At 39.8% G+C, this 24473-nt stretch overlaps 1 protein-coding gene across 2 annotated transcripts in view; it reads right to left on the bottom strand.

The window, feature by feature from the left end:
* slc5a6a (solute carrier family 5 member 6a) overlaps positions 1–18395 on the bottom strand; it is a 35813-nt gene extending 17418 nt beyond the window's left edge. The window contains exons 1-8 of one of the 2 annotated variants that reach the window (XM_031581205.2): positions 18080–18395; positions 13004–13066; positions 12536–12720; positions 4672–5121; positions 4293–4358; positions 4140–4191; positions 3981–4048; positions 3733–3887 (exon numbers count right to left, since the gene is read on the bottom strand). In XM_031581205.2, the coding sequence (XP_031437065.1) occupies positions 3733–3887; positions 3981–4048; positions 4140–4191; positions 4293–4358; positions 4672–5019 (689 nt within the window). In that variant the 5' untranslated portion in view covers positions 5020–5121; positions 12536–12720; positions 13004–13066; positions 18080–18395. The remainder of the gene's footprint in view (positions 1–3732; positions 3888–3980; positions 4049–4139; positions 4192–4292; positions 4359–4671; positions 5122–12535; positions 12721–13003; positions 13067–18079) is intronic. The other variant, XM_012827326.3, reaches the window with a different exon arrangement.
* Positions 18396–24473: the final 6078 nt, after the last annotated feature.

Raw genomic sequence — 24473 nt, 5'->3', positions numbered from 1 at the left:
TGGTTGGTTTCATTTCTGTACGTCTCAGCAGCCTTAAGCACCACAATTTGCTTGTATATTTCCTGTCACTATCTCAATGACCTTTGGTCACATGTAAATAATTAGCCAGTTCTTTTTACAGTCTGACCCAGTTTTCCCTCATAAGTTAATCCACCATGAAGAAAGAGAATCACTTTAGAAATGGAGACCCTATTTCCATCCATGGAGTGTTGGGCAACTAGATCAGCCTTTAACCACATACCGAGACTCCAGCACAAACAGTGTCGCTGTCTTTCAAAATACACTTCTTTTGGACATCATCACCTGAACCAAACTGATCCACTGCCCATTAGTCACTGCTGGGCTGCTTGTCTGTTGTGCTGGTGGACCCAGCACAGCAGACAAGGAAACAGACTAGCTTAACTCATTCTCAGGGTATGAGTGAAAACTGAGCTGGGGTGCTATATATTGGAGGAGTACCTCGCTTTTGACTAAACTTCATTTACTTAAATCTTGAATCTCTGACATAAATATTGTGACAGAGAGCTCCCACATAAGAATACACAAAAAAATGTCCCTCTGTTAAGAGTTTAGCTATATTTTTGGTAGTACACTGACTTGTAATACGGAGAATGCCGGTATTGCACTGTAACTTGTAACTTTGGTGGACTGGGCAAGACACCTCTCGCGAGACCTACGAAATGCTTCATGGCACCACTTCCCACAACAAGTAGACCCCTCTGCTAGCTATAAGAAGCTAGTGTAGTATTCTCTGTGAGGACATCATGGCAGAGGCGACAAAGAAACCGAGGAAAACGTTGTCAGAGGAAGTGAGCATGAGACCGAACAAGAGTCAGTCTCCGACTGGCTTTTATTTGTTGGCAAGAGCTAAAAGAGACAAAAGGATGCGAGTCAGATACCGAGCTGGCCTTCTTTCTGCTGGACTACTCAGTAATAACTCAGTAGCTGTCTTGCTGTGTCTTGTGTTGCGCTTGCTTGATATTTGGCCGTGTTAGGAAAGTTGTCGACTCGCTAGTTTTTCATTATAAACATCCCTGCAAATGTTATTTATGAAAGAATGTGATGTAGACATGGACCTCAGTCCTGTCTCAGGCGATCATCCAAATCAATCAATCTCAAGCCAAACAAGCCAAGCCTTGGAAGTTTGCAACCTTGACAATAGCTTGTAATAAATGACACTGTCCAGTGTATATTATGGACAATATGTGCCTTTATCATGTCGACAACAACATTTTATTAGATTACACATACTCCACATTCAAAAGCTTAGAAAACAATATAGGGTGAAAAAGAAAAGTATAAATAAAATATGACGTGTACAATCTTATTATTACTCTGCCTTAGCAGTCAACATGCTTCTTTGGCCTCTAGCGTTGTCTTTGTCCTTCAGCTTGTCAACAAATACATGTGTACCACCGTCCATTAGGGGTCTCAAAGCGTGATTTGTATTTAGACAGTAGAGAAGTTAGAAAGATCAATTTTGTCTTGAATCTTTCATTGACATACACTTTGAAGACTTTTTCTTCCAATAAAGCCACTGACAAAACTGAATATTAAATTGCTGAATACAATAAACAGCTTACACGAACACACAGCCCATTGTTACACCCACAAACGTAATCAATTCCCACGTACATAACAAACGTCATACAGATTATAGTGGGTGTTAGGGGTAAACATAGGGGGGAGAGAGAAATAAACACAGACAAATTGATAAAGAGAAAGAAAGAGAAATACATTTAAGTTTAAAAAATTGAAATATATGACAGAGAGAAAGAAATAAAGAAACCGACCGATAGACAGACAGTAATGTAATGAAATGTAAGATATAAAAATAAAGTGAAATAGATAGATAGATGAGTAAGAGGGAGAGAGCTTTCAATATTTTTAAAGATTATATTTTAGAAAGTATAAAGTGTAGAAAAATGAATACAGTTTGTGTTATTTACAAAATGTACCTAAGCAACAAAGTTTGAAAGAAGTTTCTACATGAAAGTGGTTTCAGCTGAAAAGCTGGAATAATAGGAGGAACAATATAACTTCTCAGCTGTGCAACTCATGCGATTGATACACACAGACTACAACTCACGTGATTGGTACACACAGACCAACTCACGTGATTGGTACACACAGACCAACTCATGTGATTGGTACAGACAGACCAACTCACGTGATTGGTACACACAGACACACAGACCAACTCATGTGATTGGTACAGACAGACCAACTCACGTGATTGGTACACACAGACCAACTCACGTGATTGGTACACACAGACCAACTCACGTGATTGGTACAGACAGACCAACTCACGTGATTGGTACAGACAGACCAACTCATGTGATTGGTACACACAGACCAACTCATGCGATTGGTACACACAGACCAACTCATGTGATTGGTACACACAGACTACAACTCATGCGATTGGTACACACAGACTACAACTCATCTGATTGGTACACACAGACACACAGACCAACTCACGTGATTGGTACACACAGACTACAACTCATGCGATTGATACACACAGACTACAACTCACGTGATTGGTACACACAGACCAACTCACGTGATTGGTACACACAGACCAACTCACGTGATTGGTACACACAGACCAACTCATGCGATTGATACACACAGACTACAACTCACGTGATTGGTACACACAGACCAACTCACGTGATTGGTACACACAGACCAACTCACGTGATTGGTACACACAGACCAACTCACGTGATTGGTACACACAGACCAACTCACGTGATTGGTACACACAGACCAACTCATGTGATTGGTACACACAGACCAACTCATGTGATTGGTACACACAGACCAACTCACGTGATTGATACACACAGACTACATTTTTGATTTCTACATTTTGCCTATAGTTCTGCTGTGTTGGTGCAGCATATCATAAAACTGTACGAGATGCTACTCTAGCCTACATGTTGCAGTCAGCGATATCAGACCAAAGCAACTCATTTTGTAAATGTGAGCTAACTTCCATCTTAAACTTCTCTCTCTATTATTATAATGATCATAAATCCTATTCTACGGACTGACAACTTTTATTGTTAGTTTTACATTTGTTTCATATTGTATTATGTGACTGCATCTTCTATACATTTTAATTAGATCCAGTACATGTTTGGATTGGGATTACAGCATTTTCAATAAACGTCTTTATTCCCTCTTCTTTTCTTACAATTCACACTGGCTTTGTAAAATGATTGTGCATCAGGCAGAAAGGGCCACATTGACATTCCAGACTGATGGGCCATTATAGTGTGGAGAGGGACTATCACAGGTGTGTTGACACCTACTTCGTCAATATTCATTGTGTAGTCCACTGGCTTTGGAAAAAACTGAAATGTTTACAATATCTCAACATCTCTATGAAAATGTCAAGGCATGTCAAACTAGCTGAAAAGTGGCTGACAGGTCTCAGACTCCAGAGGGTTAAATAGTTTATTTGGATAAAAGCGTCTGCTAAATACTTCAACTAAAAAAAATGTTCAATCTATGCTAATGGAGCAAAGTTTTTATTTCAACCAGCATTTTTCTTTGCCAAAACACTGTTGCTGTAATGTTAGCACTGTTATACATATGTGTCTCAAAAAACACAGACCTACTTCAAGGCAATGTCACCAAACAGCCTGTGGGCATTTCAAGTGAGGGTGTGGATTACAATTTGTTATCACACCAGCCAATCTAGAAGGCACTTACTCTAGACCAGAGATTCGATTCCCTTTTTGGGCCTTCCTCCACACCTCAGTGATGCCCCCTGCTTGGTGAGTTCCCACTATAATCACAGCCAGCTGTCCAGCAAACATCACAATGGTCTGAAATACATCCGTCCAGATCACTGCTTTTAAGCCTCCCTTGAAAATCAGAAAATACAATGAGGTAGGTAGAGGAGACAGCGTGAATACAATGCTTATTAAAAGCCAAGAAACAAGTTGATCCCGACTTACCAGAGTTGTGTACAATGTGCAAACTAAACCCAGCGCTATCACTGCCCCCCAGAGATCAAGTCCAGTCACTATGTAAAGACAAAGCTCACGCATTACAACAAGCATTACCAAAAGCGGACATTTTCTCAAGAATGTAGACTAAATGTGCTCCATTTTCACCTGCATTAAGAGCCAGTGCTGGCGCATACAGGACAACTCCCATATAAATTACCTACAAAAACAAAATACCAAGACAATATTTATATTAACGTCGATATAGGAAAGGAAACAAAGGAAAATTGCAAAGAACAAAAGAAGGATAAAAACATTCACCATCTGAAAAATGAACGTTGCGGTCCCACAGATGCGGACTGTTTTGTTGAATCGCAGTTCCAGGTACTGCAGCAGACAAAAGGCATTATGAAAAGAAATCAGCCAAACAGGAGCAAAAAACATTCACTTCCACATTAAGCATATTCCAAGGACTATCACTGTACATAGTTTTATGTAATGTGCTTTAGCTCTAGGAGAACACACAGCTGCACAAAACATTTCAGCTCGGTATCTCTTGGAAACACTGATTTCTTAAAAGTACGTGCGTCTTTTAATGATTGCTGTCTAGCATGTATATTTCATCCTCTCAAAACACACTGTCATGCACACACCCACATACACTTCATCAACAACATTAAGGCATCTCTGTTTTTGGTACCTCATAAGCACTTGAGAGGCGTAGACGATAGAAAACAGGGATAAAGATGTGAGCTGGAATGAGCAAACCCAGGAAGTAAGAGCAGCCCAAGAACCAGTACTGGGTGCCATGGGCGTACACCTCTGAGGGGGCTCCCAGGATGGCCACTGCAGACTGGAAAGTGGCCAGGAGTGAGAGAGAAACAGGCAAGCAGCTCATGCTGCGGTCAGCCAACAGAAACTCCTGTGTGGTCCGCTGGCGTCCGCCAGAAAAGGCATGATACAGCCCGATGCCTGTGGAGGCCACCAGCAGGATGGCAAAGATCACGTAATCCAGCGTGGAAAAGTGCATCTGGACCACATCTCCCATGATGTCTAATGTGGATGGGAACACCTGCTCTGTCTGAATTCAGGATTGCTTCCCTCAGACCACACCCATACGATCCTCTTTCAAGCCCCTAACGACTCCTTTCTGCAAAAAGAAGTTAAATGATATATAATTTACATGAGCAATGGGGGATATACAATAAGAAGTTAAATCATATATCATTTACATGAGCAATGGGGGATATACAGGAAGACGTTAAATCATATATCATTTACATGAGCAATGGGGGATATACAGGAAGACGTTAAATCATATATCATTTACATGAGCAATGAGGGATATACAATAAGAAGTTAAATCATATATCATTTACATGAGCAATGGGGGATATACAGGGTGACTGATTTGCATAACATACAGGCAAGGCAAAGCAAGTTTACATATATTGCAGAATTCATAGACTGGTCATTCAAAGCACTTTACAAAGGGAAAAAATAAGAGATTAGATAGGAAGTTGTGCATAAAATCAGCTTAAAGAACATAGAGAATAAAATATAGTGCATTAAATAAGTTAACAAAGAGCATCTGGGAACAGTTGGTTTTTGAGCCTAGATTTGAAGCTGGATACAATTCACCTTTCGTAAAGTCCCACCCCAGAACGGTTCTTGTCCCATCCTACCATAGCAACGGTTGCCATATGAGGGAAGTTAAATGATGATGATACAGCGTGGAGGGATAGAGAAATAAAACAAGGGTGAGGAAAAGGAGCTGCAGAATGATAGATAGATAGAGTGGAGGGAGGTTCTGGGGAAAGAGAGTGAAAGTAGGAAAGAGAGAAAAGAAAAATGAAAGGTAGGATGGAGAACTTGAAAGTCAGAGGAAGCTAACATGAAGGAGAAAATGATTGGGAATTGATGAACAGAGTAGGAGAAAGAAAAATTGGAATAGTGAAAAAGAGTGGATATCCATATAGACAGGGTGAAGAGAAAGAGTGAGGAGTAAAGTGAGTGAAGATGAAAAGAAGGAAAGAAAATGGAGTGATGAAGAGAGATGGAGTGTGAGAAGTGTGAGTGTGAGTGTGAAAGTATGGAAGGGGTCTCTTATCAATGCATGACAAAATAAGTCCAGTTGGTCAAAAAATGGAAAGTTGCTTTATTGGATATTCTAAATCTACAGTTAATTATCGTTATCATTAATTATCTTTAACTTTACAGTTAATTATCTTTAACATAAAGGATCATGTTTTAGATATGGTGCTGCTAATCCAGAAATATTAGCTAAAATATTTAACGTAACATCATCTTAATAGAAAATCATGTTGGGAGAAAATCAACCGTGAACTTGTGTAATTGATGTGTAAATTAAAATGAATGCATACTTCCTGTCAGGTTTTGAAATAGAAAAATGAAAGACTAATTTTATCTGTGACTTATTCAGGGACTGAAATTCTTTTAAAGTTGTACTTCATATGAATACTGAATGTCTATTCATAAACTGAAATATGAAGAGCATATAGGGGTCATCCTATACGTGGTGCAAAGAAATCAATTGTAAAAGATATAGCTGCCTTGCCTTCCTTGTCTGGTCAGCCTTGCTCTGTGTCATTTCATATTCATTTCAATGCAATGTTCCATACCCACGATGGATATCATGAAAAGATGAAATTATACACATTTATTTGACCTCGAAGTCATATTTATAGGTTTCATAGTGTAATATTTTGAAAATGGATAGATTATAGATTAAACAATGTATTTACACCCAAAAAAAAGGTATGCGGGTCATTTTTACCTTTCACACTGTGAACTTTTGTGACACTTGACTGATCATTGTGGCAGGACCCATATTCCTAGTTATACAGGTGTATGGAGTGGTGCAAGACAGTTGAATGTTTAGTGCTTGCACAGTGAAGCACAATATTGTTCTTCCTAGTGTTATTATTACAGTGCTTGCAAAGCTTCTTCCGATTGTTAGTATTATTATTTTTCGAACTGATTGTCTGCAAATTATTCAGGCTGAACTGCTTAACGTCGAAACTTTGTACAAATTGTGTTGCGCAGGTCTTCTCAGTCTCTTCTTTGTCTTTGTCTTTCTTTCACTCACTCACTTTCAATTTATGTATCTATTTTTCTTTCTTTCTCTCTCTCCCCCTATGTTTGTCATCATTGAAGACAATCTACTGTCTCACTCTCTTAGATGAACTGGAAATACCACCTCATATTGTGTTTTATTTCGTACATTAATGCGTTGGCCCACTTACATACCATTTTAATCTTATGCAGTTGTTAAATATCTTTTCAATCTTGTATACTTATTCCCCCCCCCCCCCCCCCCACGCATGCATTAAGAATTTCAATAAGAACACATTTAATTTCACCACCAACAAAGGAAAAAAACAAGCAATAGATTCTATACAAAAGCAAATTAGAGCAAAGTGTTAGAACATGAGCGTTCATGTACAGTGTTGCCAAAGCACAGGGTTAGAACTTAGAACATGAGCGTTCATGTACAGTGTTGCCAAAGCACAGGGTTAGAACTTAGAACATGAGCGTTCATGTACAGTGTTGCCAAAGCACAGGGTTAGAACTTAGAACATGACCGTTCATGTACAGTGTTGCCAAAGCAAACTGTTACAGAAAGTGCATCTCTGTCTTGATCTCACCAGTCATACAATGACCACAAATGTGTTGTTCTCTTGGTAGTCATGAATGTTTGTGTCTGTCTTTCTCAATTGCTAGGCTGTGGTCACTGAGCCTCTGCTTTGTATCTTTGACAGTTAAAAGATACTTAACTAATTCGTAGTCTCTTTATAGATACCTAGTATAGATAGATATGGATAGTATTTTAATTTGGGTTGTGATTTGGTTTGATTGTTCTGATGTTCTTGAGTGGAGGGAGGCAGAGAGACAGACAGTGTGTTTACATGATGGTATAATTCGAATCTTTGCTTAGTCGGACTATGCTATCTTTTGGGGCAAGTGCTATTATCCCAATATACATGGCAGTGAATAAATCGAATCATTGGCCGAAAGCATGTCATATCCATAACGATAGGTGGCGCTGTTTTCATTACAACTAGTGGTGATACAGCCATTTCCGCTTGACCTCTTCACCACTACCAATAACAACAACAGTTGATTGAGCATGAATCGCGTCTGTTCATCGGTCCAGAAATGCGTGTTGCCTCTTGGGTTGTTTGTTTGTTTGTTTGTTTGTTTCTGCTGGGCCGATGTGTTTATAAGTTACATTATTCACAGGTGAAGAAACAAGAGAGAAACGCACGCACATTCACACGGGGACGGCCCAGTGTTCCGAAAGCCCCATATTCCGAAATCTCAATATTCCGAAAAATAGTCCTCCTGGCGAAATTTAGAAATATTTTAAGTGGCACAAAACACACACAGCATTTAGTTTGGGCAGCGGAGCGGAGACGCTCACCGGGCTATCACGCATATAACTTTTCCTAGGCAATATTTGTTAACTTAGCCTACTCTGGTTTTGAATATGGGGTACCACTCATGCAAAGGAAATCACCGGCACATTGTCGCAGGACATTACGCAGATCTTGTCAAGCACTGACAAAGCATGCGTGCGTTGGCAATCATAAAAGTATGTTTGCGATGCAAATGCCATGTGTGTAGTATTCTGAATTAAAGTTCATGCTTGTGAAATAAATGCATTTATATTGTGACGTGCCGGCATAGTCGCCCCATAATGCCGTGCGGCGGGAGCATACTGTTATACTCTATGTGCTGCACTGGCGCCGCTCAGCGATGTTCCCTGACCGTGTTCCTTACCGTTCTAAGTACATGTCGTTGTTCTGTGTTGGGACAGAGGTTGTGCAGGTGTGTGACTGTAGCACAGTCTGTTCGTGGTAACTTGCACCAGGGCATAAAGCCCGTGCCATTTTGACAGTGTGTTGAGTTTAGTGTTTAATAAAAAACAATGAATGTTTGGGTAGAAATTTGCCGAACTTTCCAGGGCTTGATAAAACGCACTGCGTTTTGGCTGTAACTCATTTAGCTGTTTCCAGCTCTGTATCTGCATCGTCTACGCTGGGCATTAGTTGTCCGTACTCCGATTTTATAGTTTCCCCATTGTAATAAATATGCGTTCATGATATTTTTTTTTTCTTCTCGCGTAGCAGAAGGTACGCACAGTGTGTACGGCTGCATGCGCCACTGGAACTCTGTGCAATTAATACAATACATAATAGGCTAATTGATACAATATCTCCTCGTTTGAGTGTGGTTGTTTGAGTGCAATAGGAGTGTATGATCGTTGTTGTCTATAAAGGAAGGTATTGCGCTCCACCTGTCACGTCTCTGTCTTTAGAGGGCAGGCAAAATTTAGAAATATTTTAAGTGGCAAAAAACACACACAGCATTTCGTTTGCACAGCAGAGCGGAGACGCTCACCGGGCTATCACGCTTATAACTTTTCCTAGGCAATATTTGTTAACTTAGCCTACTCTGGTTTTGAATATGGGGTAGGCTACCACTCATGCGAAGGAAATCACCGGCAGATTGTCGCAGGACATTACGCAGATCTTGTCAAGCACTGACAAAGCATGCATGCGTTGGCAATCATAAAAATATTTTTGTATCATCGCGATGCAAATGCATGTGTATAATAATATTCTGAATTCAAGTTAATGCTTGTGAAATAAAGGCATTTGTATGTTTATGATTGTGTGATTCATTGGGATGTGCATGTGGGCTATAGTGGTTCACGCTGCTGTACTCACAATTTTGGAACAGCAGGCTGTCGGAAAAATGGGCTTTCGGAACATTGCCATGGGACCTTGGTCAGGTAATAGCCGAGTGACAGCTGATTTGACAGTACTGCTGTTGTTTTAAGCAAATAAAATGTGGAACGTCCTTATACGTGTTTAAGGAGGGGTTGTAAAGGTGCTCATATCTTCGGACCTCTTCTGTTATGTTTGTTCATAATCAACAAGAATAAGCTTGTGAGACAGTCTGCAGGATATTCATAAAAAACCGTGTCATTAGTATGAACAGTTGAGACAACTTATCCCTCTTTCGTCTTCCGGGTCACGACCTGGCAGGGAGAGAGGGAGCATGCGCAAAGACGCAAAGTCCAGTTCCTTATCCAATTCACCGTTACATGCCGCAATAGTCGAACTATCAACTGGATCGGATCGAGTTATCCAGGGGTGTTAGTCCGACTATGTGCGGTCCGACTACGATCCGACTAAGGTGCTTACATGAAACGGATAATGCGATTTCAGTCCGACTAAGGCAGTTATTCGAATCCATGTAACCACGGTCAGAGAGAACAATTGAAAGTGGCAATGAGAGAAAGGACATGGTGAGAGAAAGGACATGGTGGAAGAAGGAGATGAAAAAATGGAAGAGTGGATAAAGAACCTAAAAGAAAAAGAAAGCCGACATGAAGAAAGAGAAAAAGAGTGGGAATTGATGGACAGCGGAAAATGTGAAGAATAGTGAAAGAGTGGATATTCATATAAACAGGGTGAAGAGAAAGAGTGAAGTGAGTAAAGATGGAAAGAGGGACAGAAAATGGAGTGATACTGAGAGATAGTGTGAGAAAGAGGAATTGGAAAGTGATAGAGAGAGTGGGAGAGAGAGAGAGAGAGAGAGCGAGAGAGTAGGGCAAGGTTCTGGGGAGAGGAGAGCAAAATGATTGGCTTAATACATTTCATGTAGAAAAAAGGACAGAGGAAACAGCAGGAGTTCTCAGACCTTTGCAAGCTGGGCCATTCTGTAGGATCTGCTATAAATGCATGTGTCGCCATGCTGTGCTTATGTTGTCTACAACTGCCAAGGACATGGCCATATCTGATCATGTGTGTGTTATTTGATGTGTCTATGTCTCCAAACATTCAAAACTGATCTATGACTGTAAGAGAGAGAAATCCAGTACACCCAGTACACACCAAGCATTGTCTCTTTCCATGCTGAATCCAAGTGAGATGGAAGATGAGCTAGCTAGTTAGAAAATAAATGATGTTGACTGATGTTAGCTAACATAGCTAAAAGGCCAGTTTATGTCAGGCACCACATTAGTAGTTTTGCAAAATTAAAAGAAACTGAGGTTTACAGTAATCCAAATTTACTTTGAACATCAGAGTGTTTGAATGTCAGAAAATGACAACACCAGCATTACCATCTCATTACCCCAAACTCACAATGTGATTACGGTACATGCAGTTCTGGTTTTCTGTTCAATCAAAAGCCACCAAAAGAGTTGTGAACACACCAAGAGTTGAGGGCATATGGCCAGACATTAGGGATCATTCATTGGTGATTTTGTGAACATTTCTCAGTAACACTTTGTTCCAACAACACTATTGATGGAAATGGTCCTTAATGCCTAAGAATTAGACTGATCATTCCATCGTGCTGATTTGCTTGGCCCCCATATTGCTGCTATTTGGAAAGCAGTGAAGCTACTTGCTACAGCAAATCTATCTACAAATAGGATCAGTACTTGTTAGCAGCTTTTCATCACAACACACGTTAGAATATACATTGGTATGTCTGGCTCAGAAGATACAAATACTATGTGTCTTATGTTGTAATTAAGTCGTGTTATGTTATATTACTTGTCCAACACAGCCGTTACACTACTCTAGCAAGCTATGAGGAATTCAGGAGGACTGATTGCCTAAAATCACTATCACCAGTAATTCATCCGCATTACTGTACTGGATCAGAATCATAGACTATACCTTTAAATAGCTTTTGCTTGTATAAGCTAGCCTGTTTAATAGTGCAGATGAGTGCTGTCAATCTCTTTTAGGCAACTTCAAACTCAAATACCTTTTCATTATCTACTGATATAGTAATTTACTTGTAATTATTGTAAATTATGAATAACACTTCCAATAACAGGTGTTTCACAAGACCGTTCCTTCATTTGAGCACAATCTACAATGATTGGCCTAAAGGAGCAGCTTCATTGCTTTTGTAATTGCTTTGATATTTCAAATTTGAGATTTAAACTGCACTGTGACATACTGACAACATTTTTTTTTGTCAAACACTGACAAAAAAGTCTTTTGTTAAAAAGAAAAAAAAAACTGAAAAAAAAATGCAGAAAAGAGGAATAACGGAAGACTAAACCTGTTAAATATCTTTTCACTGTTCCCTCTAAACAATCACTTCATTCTAACAGGTCTGGCAACACAAATATTGAGGATTTTCTCTACAACTGAGAAAGATATGGAGAACATCTTAGTTAACTACCCTTGATATAACTATTGTTATAATGAGAGCCATAACAAGCTTTATGATAAGGGCAAGGTATGTCAGCATGACCTACATTTTGAACTACATAAGCAAAAGCCGCTTATTTAAAAGCTTAACAGATTTATAGCATACCAAGACATAACAGATATTAAGGAAGTAGTGGTTCACACTGGGAAACCCAGATGGCTTTGGTAGATCAAAAGCAATGAGTCTGACAATCCAATTCTGTTTTCCATCTTCATGCTCTGTCTTTTAACATTCACTGAGTGAAACATCTTAGTTGTGTTTGGTTGAGTTAAAATAGAAAATACAGCAGCTCTTACCTCTGGATTCATTAGCAGACCATTAAATGACAATCCAAGGAGCTCTTCCTCTTCTCCTGATGTACGTTTATTATCCTGGGCATGGGAGGCAACATTTCAAGGCAACTAACCAGTACCAGAGAGGGAGACAAGGGTAGCCGTTTCCAGAATTTGCATAAGTGTAGGTGGTCTAAGATGGCTTTTCCCTTTGAAAAAAGAAAAGAAAGATAGTTTATAACATGGAACAAAACATAACCCGTCAATAAAAACACAATTCTGTTGTATTCACTTTTTCATATCCTCATGAAGCAAAATTCTTATGCCACCAAATGTACAGATTAGTAAACAATTCTTCCAGAAATGAATGATCAAGTTTCTATACATGTCCCATAATGATTATTGTAACTGTGTGTGACTAAGTACTTTCTGAAATCCACGCAGCACCTTCACCAAATGTCATTCAACCAGGAGTTAGGGGAGTGTAAATACCATTGTGTTAAAAATGAACTTCTGAACTCTGCACTGCCAGTAGTCTTCAGCCCTTAACAGCCACTGGAAAAGAAGTCACATTCCATAAGCTGCACATGGATAGTGCCAGGGTTGAAGGTTAATTGCACTCATTTAGGACGAGATATATCTGCGCTATATGTTTGAAGGTACATTTTTCATGTAAGGGTGTACTGGATACAAGGCATAGAACAGCACATGAATCACAACTCCAACCGTTTGCAGTACATTCCTAGAATGACTGTAGGGCTGGATATCACCACCTACCCCATGATACAATACACATCATGATACATGTATCATGATACAATACATCATGATAATTCACAAAAGTGTCACGATAATATTGCTGAAAGTAATTACTTAGAAATACATGGAAAAAGGGATAAGCTTTGTGGATTGAGAATGAAGGAGAATTAGTTTCTCGTGCCAAAGCACTAACATTTAGTTTGACCTAGAGAATGCACATATAGTCTTTCTAAGCCTGGAAAGACATGCTGAGTCCAAGGCCCTCAACCTTATTGACAGTCAGATGCAGGTTATGGCCAAAGCAAGGAACCCAGTAATAAGGCGGTCCCTTGAAGGCCAGAGTTATATATGACAAGCTGCCATGTCTCTGCCTTGAGACCTCCCACAGTATTACCAGACACACAAAATGATCTGAACACATTGACACATCAACAGTTATTAGCCTTATTGTAGCACCCCCTAGTGGTCAAATGACACATGTTTGAGTTCCCTCAAAATGGGGTCCTGAGTCCATTTGCCTCTCTCATGTGAAGATGGTGCTTTTTCAGTTTGAGCCATCAGGGCAGGGATGGAAATGAACTTTTTCTTCTACCAGCCACTCAAATATTTCACCAGCTGCCATTTTGTAATTGCACTTTTGTGCGTAACTAACTTTTCTATAAAAACAACTAATAGTAATTATTTAATATTTATTAGCTTACAGCTTACCAACTGAAAGACTGGGGTTCTTAGCATGGCATGCTACTGATAGCTGGACGATACCTGCACCAAATTCATGTGGTTATGGTGTTACAGCGTGTCGAAATACTTGCATCAGTGGTACAAAGCAAAATCGATACAATTCTCTTCCACTCTGCCTGTACTCTTTGTATGCTTACACTTGTCTTGTGTGCTCAAATCAGGTGCACTGGATACAGCTCTAGTGGAGAACCATGGGCCAGAAGACTGACAGACATCCAGCAGCTCCAGCTCAATAGATTGGTGAGTGGGCTTTCAAGTCAGGTTACTTAGGTCTTCCCCTTGAGCATGTTTTGTGATCTCATTTTTTGTGTACACATTGTGTTTCAGGAATAACAACTGTGATTCACTGCAGTGGCACACAAGACAAGGCTAGTGACGGCAAGGGAGTACTTTCACTTTCCTGCTCTTCTATACCAGAGATGGGGACACAAGTTTGCTGCAACCTACTTATTTAATCATTTTTGGCACATTGACAATGCTGAATGTCCTTCCCTCTCTTATTAATCACACATAACCTTACGCATCTGGTGCACATGGCCACAAATGACGTTCAAATGCAGCAACTACATCATGGTGAGAACACCTGCAGCTGAGGTCCCATTTGTCATGATCTTTGGCTATAATAACTTCACACAAGGCCCAAACGAAATAATCGCTAAATGTAACTGTCTGTGGTATCAACACAAAAGATGCTGGATCAACCAAATCAAACTTTATCAGGAACCTGAAAACGCACCCAGAGAGGTCAGTCACTTGGTAATGTAAAAGATAATGTTACTGCCTATGGATGGCTAGCAAACATGTTTAGCTCAGTATCAGCTATCTAACGTTAGCTTGTTGTTGCTTTGTAGCTAAGGGAGGTTAACTTGATTAGATTGGCGTTGTATGTTTGCTCGTCACACTTGTTCAACAACAGACAAATGAGTCCTTTATTCTTTATACTTTTTCTCAGTAGCCCTGGTGATGGCATTGATATTGGGACACTAAACCTCCACCAGCCCAAAGGGTGGATCTCTGGGGTCTATAACCCAGTCACCTGGACTTGCTACCAGATGGGTGCACAACAGAACCACAGGGGTAGACATTTATTTGGCAAATGTCTGTATACTGCTTGAGCACTTCTGCCACCAGCTTCAACCTCCGCCTCGTCGCACATTACATGTCTTCATTTTTATACACGCTTTTCCTGTCTGTCTATTCAAATATAATCTGCTATTCTATTTAGGGATGTTTAACTGAGTGTGTGGCTTGAAACAAGGTTGTGGCTTACTGGTGCAAACCACAGGGAGGGAACGAACGCTAGTTGTGCCCATGGTGCTGTAGTGTGCCGTCTCGTACAGGAGTAGAACTGTGTGGTTGCAAATTCCTCTACCAGCAGTAGACAGTGTGAATAGTCATCTATAACATTTACATTGTGGTGTCACAATTTTAAGTTAAAAAAAATGTAGTTAGTATTATTATTTAAGGTGCAAGTCATTATGTGAGTGGGACAATTTAGAAAAAAAACAGAACCTGAACTCATGGAACAACCACCAAAACAACAGCTGTCTTATCAGTTGATCCTTAGAGAACACGAAGGTGGCTAATCAGAAACAAAGTAGCAAATTATTGCAACGGGCTTGGCAGACAGGACAGCAGCACGGGCCAACTCTCAGAGAGAGAGAGAGTGCCCGGGCTCACTTCCAGACTGCAGCAGACAAAACAGGCTAAATTAAACACAACACAGAAGATTTATATAGAAAGAAGTTAGCGTTCTCTGACGGCAAAACACTTTGTCAGCAGGGAAAGTGCAAGGAAGTTACCAAACTCTCATCAGTAATGTTTCATAACTGGCAAGCACTGCAAGTCTAAATATAATCTACATTAGCATTGCTTTCTTTGGCTCGCTGCTAGCAATCTATACATACCCATGTCTGGTTCAATGTTAAAACCATTTTAAATCCATAGACAATTTCTCAGTCTTATTTGATTGCGTTTGCAAAGAGCGATATTGTCTCTCTCAAAACTGCCCGCAATAACTACAGACGGCGCACCGGCTATGTTGGGGGCTGCAAATGGCCTCATAGGGCTGTGCAAAAGTGATAATTGTTTTCCATTTCACTGTATCATTCACCAAGAGCACCTGGTGTCTAAAAAACTGAACATCGACCACGTTAGCAGACCTGCTTGAGATTGTGAATATTATAGGAATATTCAGGTAAGAAAATAGCAATGAAACTGTTAGTTAGGCTCTTTATGAAGTCACTAGGCCCGTGAGTCACTGTTGTTAATGTTGTTGTTGTGATGTTGGCACCTTGTTAGTTGTGTGTGTTACGCTATTAGCATAGCTGGTTTTGCGCTACGGCGCTATTGTCTATCTGTCTCCCCTATAGGCCATGTCATGCTGGTGCTGTGAACACTGATTATGGGTTGGGCCGGTCTCTCGTCCACACTCTTCCCGTCCACTCTCTTCCCGTCCACTCTCTCTGGCAGTCACTGGGCAGCTCCGCGTTGTGCCTTGCTGGCACACTGCGCTTTTTGTTTATAGTTTGAACATTTATTAGTTAATCTTTAAGCACTTTACCCGTGTGGGTTAATACTTTATCTTTTTATTCTCAAAACAATCTCATTGTGTGTGTGTGTGTGTGTGTGTGTGTGTGTGGGTTGTTACAGTTATTTTACCGCCACCTTGCCCTCCTGTATTTTGAAAACATGATCATTTATTAAATACAATTAATATTCTCTTCTCTTCGACTCTTATGTTATTTTGAACCATTTCATGCCATTGATGGTCTGGATGGCTCTTCGAAATGGTGTTGGGTTTTGTTGTGGCTCTTTGAGCTGGACTGGTTAGCCACCCCTGATATAGCCCATTCATTTCCAATAGGAAAGTAAGCGGCATTAAGCATTAAGGCGGATCTGTGAATTCTACAATGGTGTCGATATCATGAAACTTGTGGGTGATAATGCAAGAAAAACCAGCAGAATTCTACTAAAGCTTAAAGTAACACTATGCAACAATTTGACACTTTTTGAGGTATGGTTTTATAGGCAACTAGTTTTGGTACCATCCTCAAATTCATTTTGATAGCATATGGTCATGAGAAGGACAGATAAACACCTGTGTCTTCCCCACTAGCCATCCAAGATATGCCCTATGTGTAAGAGGCTGGAACCCCCTGCAAAAATGGAAGAAAAGCTTTCCCAGGCAAGACATTGCCAGCTATACTGCCAAAAGACACCAGTTAGTGTGTTGGCAATTTTCTATCAGTGTCAGCTGGACTCTTAGTGGTGTTTGCTAGGTTTTTGCATGCCTTTGAGGAAGTTAGCTTACTAGTTTTGGAATAGAACTCCGTATTGCTGCTTTAGGAAGAACAGAAGAGGTAAAAACACAATGAGTGCCTACGCAGCCCCACTGCTATCTGTGACACAATGACAGACGTGTGTGCGGCATGCATTTACAGTTATGACCTATATTATTGACTGAGTTAATCAAAGGAGTCCATTGCATTTCAATGGGGCCCAAAATTTCCACTGGCAGCCCTGAGTATGGGGTCAGTTTTTACCAAGCCAATCGCTTGAGGGTTACAAATCAACCGACCAGATCACAACCGTCCCTCATTTCTAAGGTGTTGAAGCATTTGGTAACAAAGCGTTGCAGTTACAGTAGCTAGATCAACTATCATTTCTCTAGGGAGATGTTACTAGAGAAATAATGGAAAACAAGGTATCACAAGCACGTCGATTCAATGTCCCCCGCAACCTTCAAGTATCAGAAGCATGTCCTCGCGGCAGGCGTTTACATAAACACTGATGTATGAAGAAATTGTCAACATTCTCATTACACCACCCACTGAACACTGTTAAATGTTTATGTTAAACGTTAATGATGAAATGAATTAATGTTAGTTTAAATGATGTAGCCTATGCTATTTTCCCTGTCATACCGCATGGTTCGCATGTGACATTAACATTATCGCATGTAATGTGAATGAGTCATTCGTGTCACTAGGAACATATCATTCATGTTATTGATTGGCATTATATCAAATTTAGAAGGAAGCTATTATCTCAAAGTAAAAGACTTACCCGTGCTACAGTTGGCTATTCTCTTCAAATGAATGGAGGAACGAATCACAACTGGCAGATCTGTCTTCTTAAGCAAAATCAGCTTCAGTGTCATCGCTAGCTAGCTAACTTAGCTTCCCACGCTATTATTGCCCAACAGAGACATGTACACTATACCAGCAAAACATGCCGGCAAGCTATTCTGCAGTCACAAGCAAGGCGTTCAACATAACCTTTGAAATAAAGACAACATCAGGAGCCAACAAGCACCCGTACTGGTAGGACTTAGTTCAAGCAGCGAGGGCATTCTGTGTTCTCGCGGGGTCAAACGTGACGAGTTCATGGTCTAGACACGACTAGAAGCTATTGGGATATTAAAAACTTTCTTATGGCTCCTATAAAATATTTATATTCAAATCTGAATCATCTTTCGAAATCTAGACGCTAAATGTGTGTTGCTACTTGCCTATAGTGGGCAAATGTTGATGACAGTGACATTGAAACAGCCAATGAGCGTATAGCACATAAAGGTATAGTGGCCGACAGTAGCATTCAGAATTGTATGGGATGCCAGAGAAGATGGATTTCAAAGGCAGTAGTACAGTTGGCAACCATATAACTTTAAAGACTGTTAGAAGCTGGGTAGCAGTTTAGCCCAACTCGGTCTCACAAGCAATGCATATCAGATAGCACACAATTCTAAGCGATCGAATGTGTATACAACTGGGCATTATTCCAGAGAGCAGATTTAACAAACTGTGAGTCTAACTTTGAGTTGACAAACCCAGGGATGGGAAACTGAGTTATCCCTTCCATAACAGCTGATCCGAGTTAGTCCAATCAGCTCTGAGTACGTTTACTATGAATTAACGACCACAAAAAGCCGTCTACGAGTCACCATGGCAACCAGCGAAATAAGGTCGTCCTCCTCATAGACGCCCCATTGACCCCTTCAGCCCGTTGCCGCGACGTGCTAACGTCGCCGCCATATTGCCTCGGGAACAGCTGGCCTGTAAACAAACGCAAGTTAACGGTGGATCTGCGGTTTTCTCGATAAAAATCAGTATAGCCTTTACATTTCGCAACCGATTTCACTGAGTCATTTTTATATTCAAGGGTTTATGATCTACGTGGAGTTCCCCAAAAAAGATTTGTCTCCATGTTATATGTCTATAGTCCTCCTCAGTGTCTTGTCATTGCAGAGAACAGTCCATTGACAGGCTCTCTTCAGCCTTCCTTGAGGCTTGTAGTTTTAGTTGCCACTTCCTAAAATAGAAGAGAAAAATACTTTAAAACAACTTGAACAGGTGTAAGTATCTCACAGTGTTATACACGATACATATTTGATTCCTAATCATTTCAATCAATCACATCATTTGTGACACCTTCATATATTCTAGAACCATTAGCTACACATAAAGTGGCATGTTTCAAGCCTTCTTTGTTTTAATCCTGTCACTTTTGGAAATAAATCACAGAGAAAAATGTATATACAATATGTCTATGGTCCTCCTTCGTCCCACTGGTGTTGAAGGTTCTCATAGGCCTACGTTTTTATGGCCAGTATGAGCACATTTTCTGAAAAAGAAAAAACAAACAAAAAAAGCAACACAGCTTCTAAGTTTTTATGGCCAGTATGAGCAGATTTTCTGAAAAAGAAAAAACAAACAAAAAAAGCAACACAGCTTCAAACGTAGGCCTCTGTGAAGCTCATCCCCCATGTCATCTGTAAATTCATAAAAGAGTTGCTGTTCGTTTGTCTCGTAAAAATCATTGTTAGTGGTGTTAAGGATTTTAAGTCAATAAACTTCAAATTTTTTGGCCAGTGACTTCGAAAGTAGCCTACTTAAAACCCTAACAGCACAAATTATGATTTTTTTTTATGGCACAAACCAGCAAAAATGAACTGCAGTACTTTTATGAATTAAACCACACTTTTAATATTAGGCTACAAGTGAAAAAGTGGTAAAAATTGTATTTTTATTAAAAAAAATGGTAACGTTTCCATTAGGTAGTCATCATGGGGTCTCAAAATCCTCTCCTGACATAAGGCTATGTAAATTCATGTGGCCTCAACATCGACAGAGAAACGAGGAAAGGACACCCCATCTACAATAGCTGCTCAGCAGGAGGAGAAGGGAGAAATAAAGGGATGGTTAATGAAAACTTCAGGATTTTCCAACCTGGGCCCTATTTTTAGATCTTTATGGGTCAAAATGTTTACTTATGACAATGAATGATCAAAATCGGTCCAGTATTGAGTTAGAACACTATAACCGGCAACCACAAAACAGCTAGGCTATATGTTGTAATCCCATCTTTTTGCCACTGAAAGGCTCATAATGTCATTATAAATGTCTGGCAACATGGAAAGCATCCCTGCAGAGATAGACCTGTGTTTGTTTACCTCAATAACTGTAAAGAAACTGTAGAACATTTCAGTTTCTGTAGAAACATCTCGCCTTAGCAGCCACCAAAGATATTAAATTCCCTCAGATGATAATTGATGTCTTTCATAGAATTTCATTGAAATAATCTGAAGGATTTTGATGGTCTTTAAACACCCTTTAAACACCTTACATTTACATTTACATTTAGTCATTTAGCAGACGCTTTTATCCAAAGCGACTTACATATGTGAGACTTACAATGTATACACATTTTACATTTACACTGATGGCACACTGCACATCAGGAGCAATTAGGGGTTCAGTGTCTTGCTCAAGGACGCTTCGACAGGGAATTGAACTAGCAACCTTCTGATTACTAAACGACTTCTCTACCACTGTACCACTGTACCACTGTCGCCCCACCTTGCAATCCATGTGCCAATGTCTTTTAAAAATGAGGGCCGGTGCTTATGTAGGGGTAACCACCTTCCGTACTAACATTACAACTAACTTTCATACTAACATAATCTGTTTGTGATCGATTTATACACCGCATAGACTAACTGATGATCGGACTTCATCCAATATAACCAGTTTTACGACACACATGTTGTGAGTCTGTGTGTGTTGAGCAACATACATCAGTTTTGACAAGTCAGGATGAGTATCCGTGGTTGCAATACTAACGTAACCAAAACATTGTTGCCTTGAGTGTTTGTGGACAGGTTTCATTTAGTGAGCACTGACCATTGCACTATATTATATTATATAGTGACAAAATGCCATAATTCTATAATTCTTCTACAAATGTCCCTATTAAAATGAATGCAACCTACCAAGACATCGCTGGTAACTTAGGAGTTGTTTAACTCTAAAGACACTGTGACACAAAGACAGCTGAAGTGGGTGACAGCAATGCTGTGACAAAGAAGCAGGTACCCAAAGTTGTATTCATTTGTGTTTGTGTCTTCTGTCATATGTATAATTTGTGTTTTATGTCTTCTGTCATATGTATAATTTGTGTTTGTGTCTTCTGCCATATGTATAATTTGTTTTAACCCAGATTGCAGCTTTTGACAAACCACATGAATCCCCAGTGCCTCCTTGCAAGTGTTCTTAGATAGATGAATAGATAGATAGATTGATGGATGGATAGATGTATTGAAAAAGAGAGTGAATGAAAGAGTGACTGTAAAGAGACAAAGAGATAAAGGAATGAAACAGATGGGGAAATTAGAAAGACAGAGAAAGAAAGAAATCAGATAGATAGATAGATAGATAGATAGATAGATAGATATACGGACAGATGGAAAGTGAGAGAGAGTGAAGGGGAGGAACAAAGAAATTAAAGACCTGGGGAAGTTAGATATTAAGATGAAGAAAAAAATATATAGATAGATAGATACATTGATTGATGTATGGGGGAGGAGTTCCTAATCTCCTTACCCCTGTAACAGTAACCCTATGAGCACAGTGTATACCCACTAAACTCGTCTTGTATGTATCATGTATATACCACTGGATGTCTGTCAAAGTTTCTACATTGAAAGATTCATGCTGAATTAAGATTAGATGTTGTATGACTGGATGACTCATGCACATGTACAACCAACAGGGACGACCTTTGATACCAACATGGCGTTCAAGTCTCTGTATTAAAAAAATCTGATGATCTATAGTGTCGAAAGCAGCACTAAGGTCTAGCAGAACCAGGTTTGAAATGCGTCCATGATGAAATGCAATGAGTAAGTGGATCATTTAGAACTTTGACTAAGGCTGATTCAGTGCTGTGATGGACTGTAAAGCCAGATTGGAGGTCATCTTGGATACAAGGCTTCTTCTTCTTATTAATTTTACAGTACTGTTGTTCAGTTTCTTCTTGTTTCAGCGCATGTAAAGCAATGCACTGTACTGTTCTCTGGTTATTCTTTTTACCAATTTCAGTGTGTAATTTAGCTTGAACCGCGTAACACAGAAACTTTGTTCAAACTTTGTTGTGTAGGTCTTGTAAAGGACACTTCGCAAATGTTATTTCCATTATTCTGCACCTTATACTTTTTAAGATATTACCCCTCTATACCCCAATAGAATTCTAGAACTGCAGCAAATTACTGAGAAAAACATGCCAATTTCTTTATTTTTTGTCATCCTGTGAATAGGATCCTGTTTTAAGTTTTGAACAATACTGCAGGCATATTTATTACATTGTATATTTCTTAATGTATTTAATTAGTATTTATTATATATTTTGTAAATAAATACATAAATATTTATCTATAGATAACAAAAGAGAGAGAGAGAGAGAGAGAGAGAGAGAGAACAAGAGAGAGATAGAGAGTGAGAGATACATGGCTACATGTAGGCTACAACATTCCGTGAAATTCATAAAAGCAAGATCCTGTTGTACACAGCGGCACACAGCATGTGGAGCACCCAAATTAAGTCTCCACACATCTCCCAGATTGTGCTCTATGGCGATTCCTAATGTAAGCCATACAGCCTCTTTTACGCCCATCAAACTTGACAAGGGAGTGACCTGCTTTGAAGTTAGGAGTTACCACCCTTTCCACTCCAGTGGCTGGCTGCCCCTTTGCTCTTGACTTCATACTGCTGTAACCATCATATAACTAATGCACAAGTTTCATTTTTAACGATTTCAAAGAAAACTGCTTTCTATTTTGGGGCAGAAGCCTCTGAAGAGTTACCCACACAATATATGCATTCACCGTTGCTATAGTCAGCATCCCCCAAAACAAATATTTCCACCATTTCTTCCCTCTGGGTAAATAGGGCAATTAATAAGGTGTTGCTAAGGTGCAGCAGGTGGTTGCTGTTTTGTTAGATAGTAAATGATTCACTGTAACTATATGTTATACTTTTATTTCAATCGATCTTGAGCTAGATAGTTACATCCCAGTACGGTCTTCTCTATGGTTTTCACTATGGTAGTGGTGGCTAGGGGGTTTGTATGGTAGTTGAGGTAGTTGCTATGGTGGTAGGGTAGATATGGCGGTTTCCTAAGGTTTTGCTTTGGTAGTCAATGTGATTGCTAGGGTCTTGGTATGGTAGTTGAGGTTGTTATGCTATGGTGGTTGCTAGGGTGTTGCTATGGTAATCAGGGTGGTTGCTAAATTGTGATGGAAAGAGAGAGATAGTGTTAATAGGGTGGTTGGGTTTTTTGCTATGGTGGTTGCTAGAGTCTCGCTAGGAAAGTTATGGTGGTTGCTGAGGTGTTGATATGGTGGTTTAGGTGGTTGCTAAGGTTGCTACTGGTTGTCACTAGGGTAGTTATGCTGGTTGGTAAGGTGTTGCTATGGTGGTTTAAGTGATTGCTAAGGTGGTAACGAGGGTGTCGCTATGGTAGTGGTTGGTAGGATGTTGCTAGGGTATTTGAGGTGATTGCTACGGTGTTAAAAGGGTAGACATGGTGGTGGCTAAGGTAAGTGAAGTCGTTGCTATGCTGGTTGCTAGGGCGTTGCTAAGGTAGTCATTGTGGTTGCTAGAGTGTCAGAAGGTGGGGAAAGAGAGAGAGATGGAGTGAAATGCCTGGCTTCATATATTGACGTTAAAAAAGGAGAGAAAGAGAAAGAGGGAGTAAGATGAAGAGCGTGAAGATGGAAAGGTGAGAAAATACTGAGTGGGGTGCTACATCAGAACCCAGAAGATCGAGACAGGTAAAACCCTAACAGTACAACAGTACAAACTGTAATTTTCTACAGTTTCTGTACATTTATTGAGGTAAACACAGTTGTATCTCTGTATGGATCCTTTCCATGTTATTATACCCTTCTAATAACATTTACGAGCCTGTTATTTGTGAAAACAAGCTGTTTACTTTGTATAGCCGTTTTGCAGTTGCCGGTTTTAGTGTTCTAACTCAATACTGGACCGATTTCGATGGTCTTTAGTAAAAGTTTGGACCAAAAAGATATAAAAATAGGGACCAGGTTGAAAAATCCAAAAGTTTTCCTTTAACTCGGGTGTAGTTATGTGAGCTGAGATAAAGGTAGATAAAGGTTTCGTTT

The sequence above is a fragment of the Clupea harengus genome, chromosome 15 (assembly GCF_900700415.2).
Source record: "Clupea harengus chromosome 15, Ch_v2.0.2, whole genome shotgun sequence".
Classification (NCBI taxonomy): domain Eukaryota; kingdom Metazoa; phylum Chordata; class Actinopteri; order Clupeiformes; family Clupeidae; genus Clupea; species Clupea harengus.
Note: the sequence above shows the minus strand (reverse complement) of the source record. Positions and strands in the feature narration are given on the sequence as shown.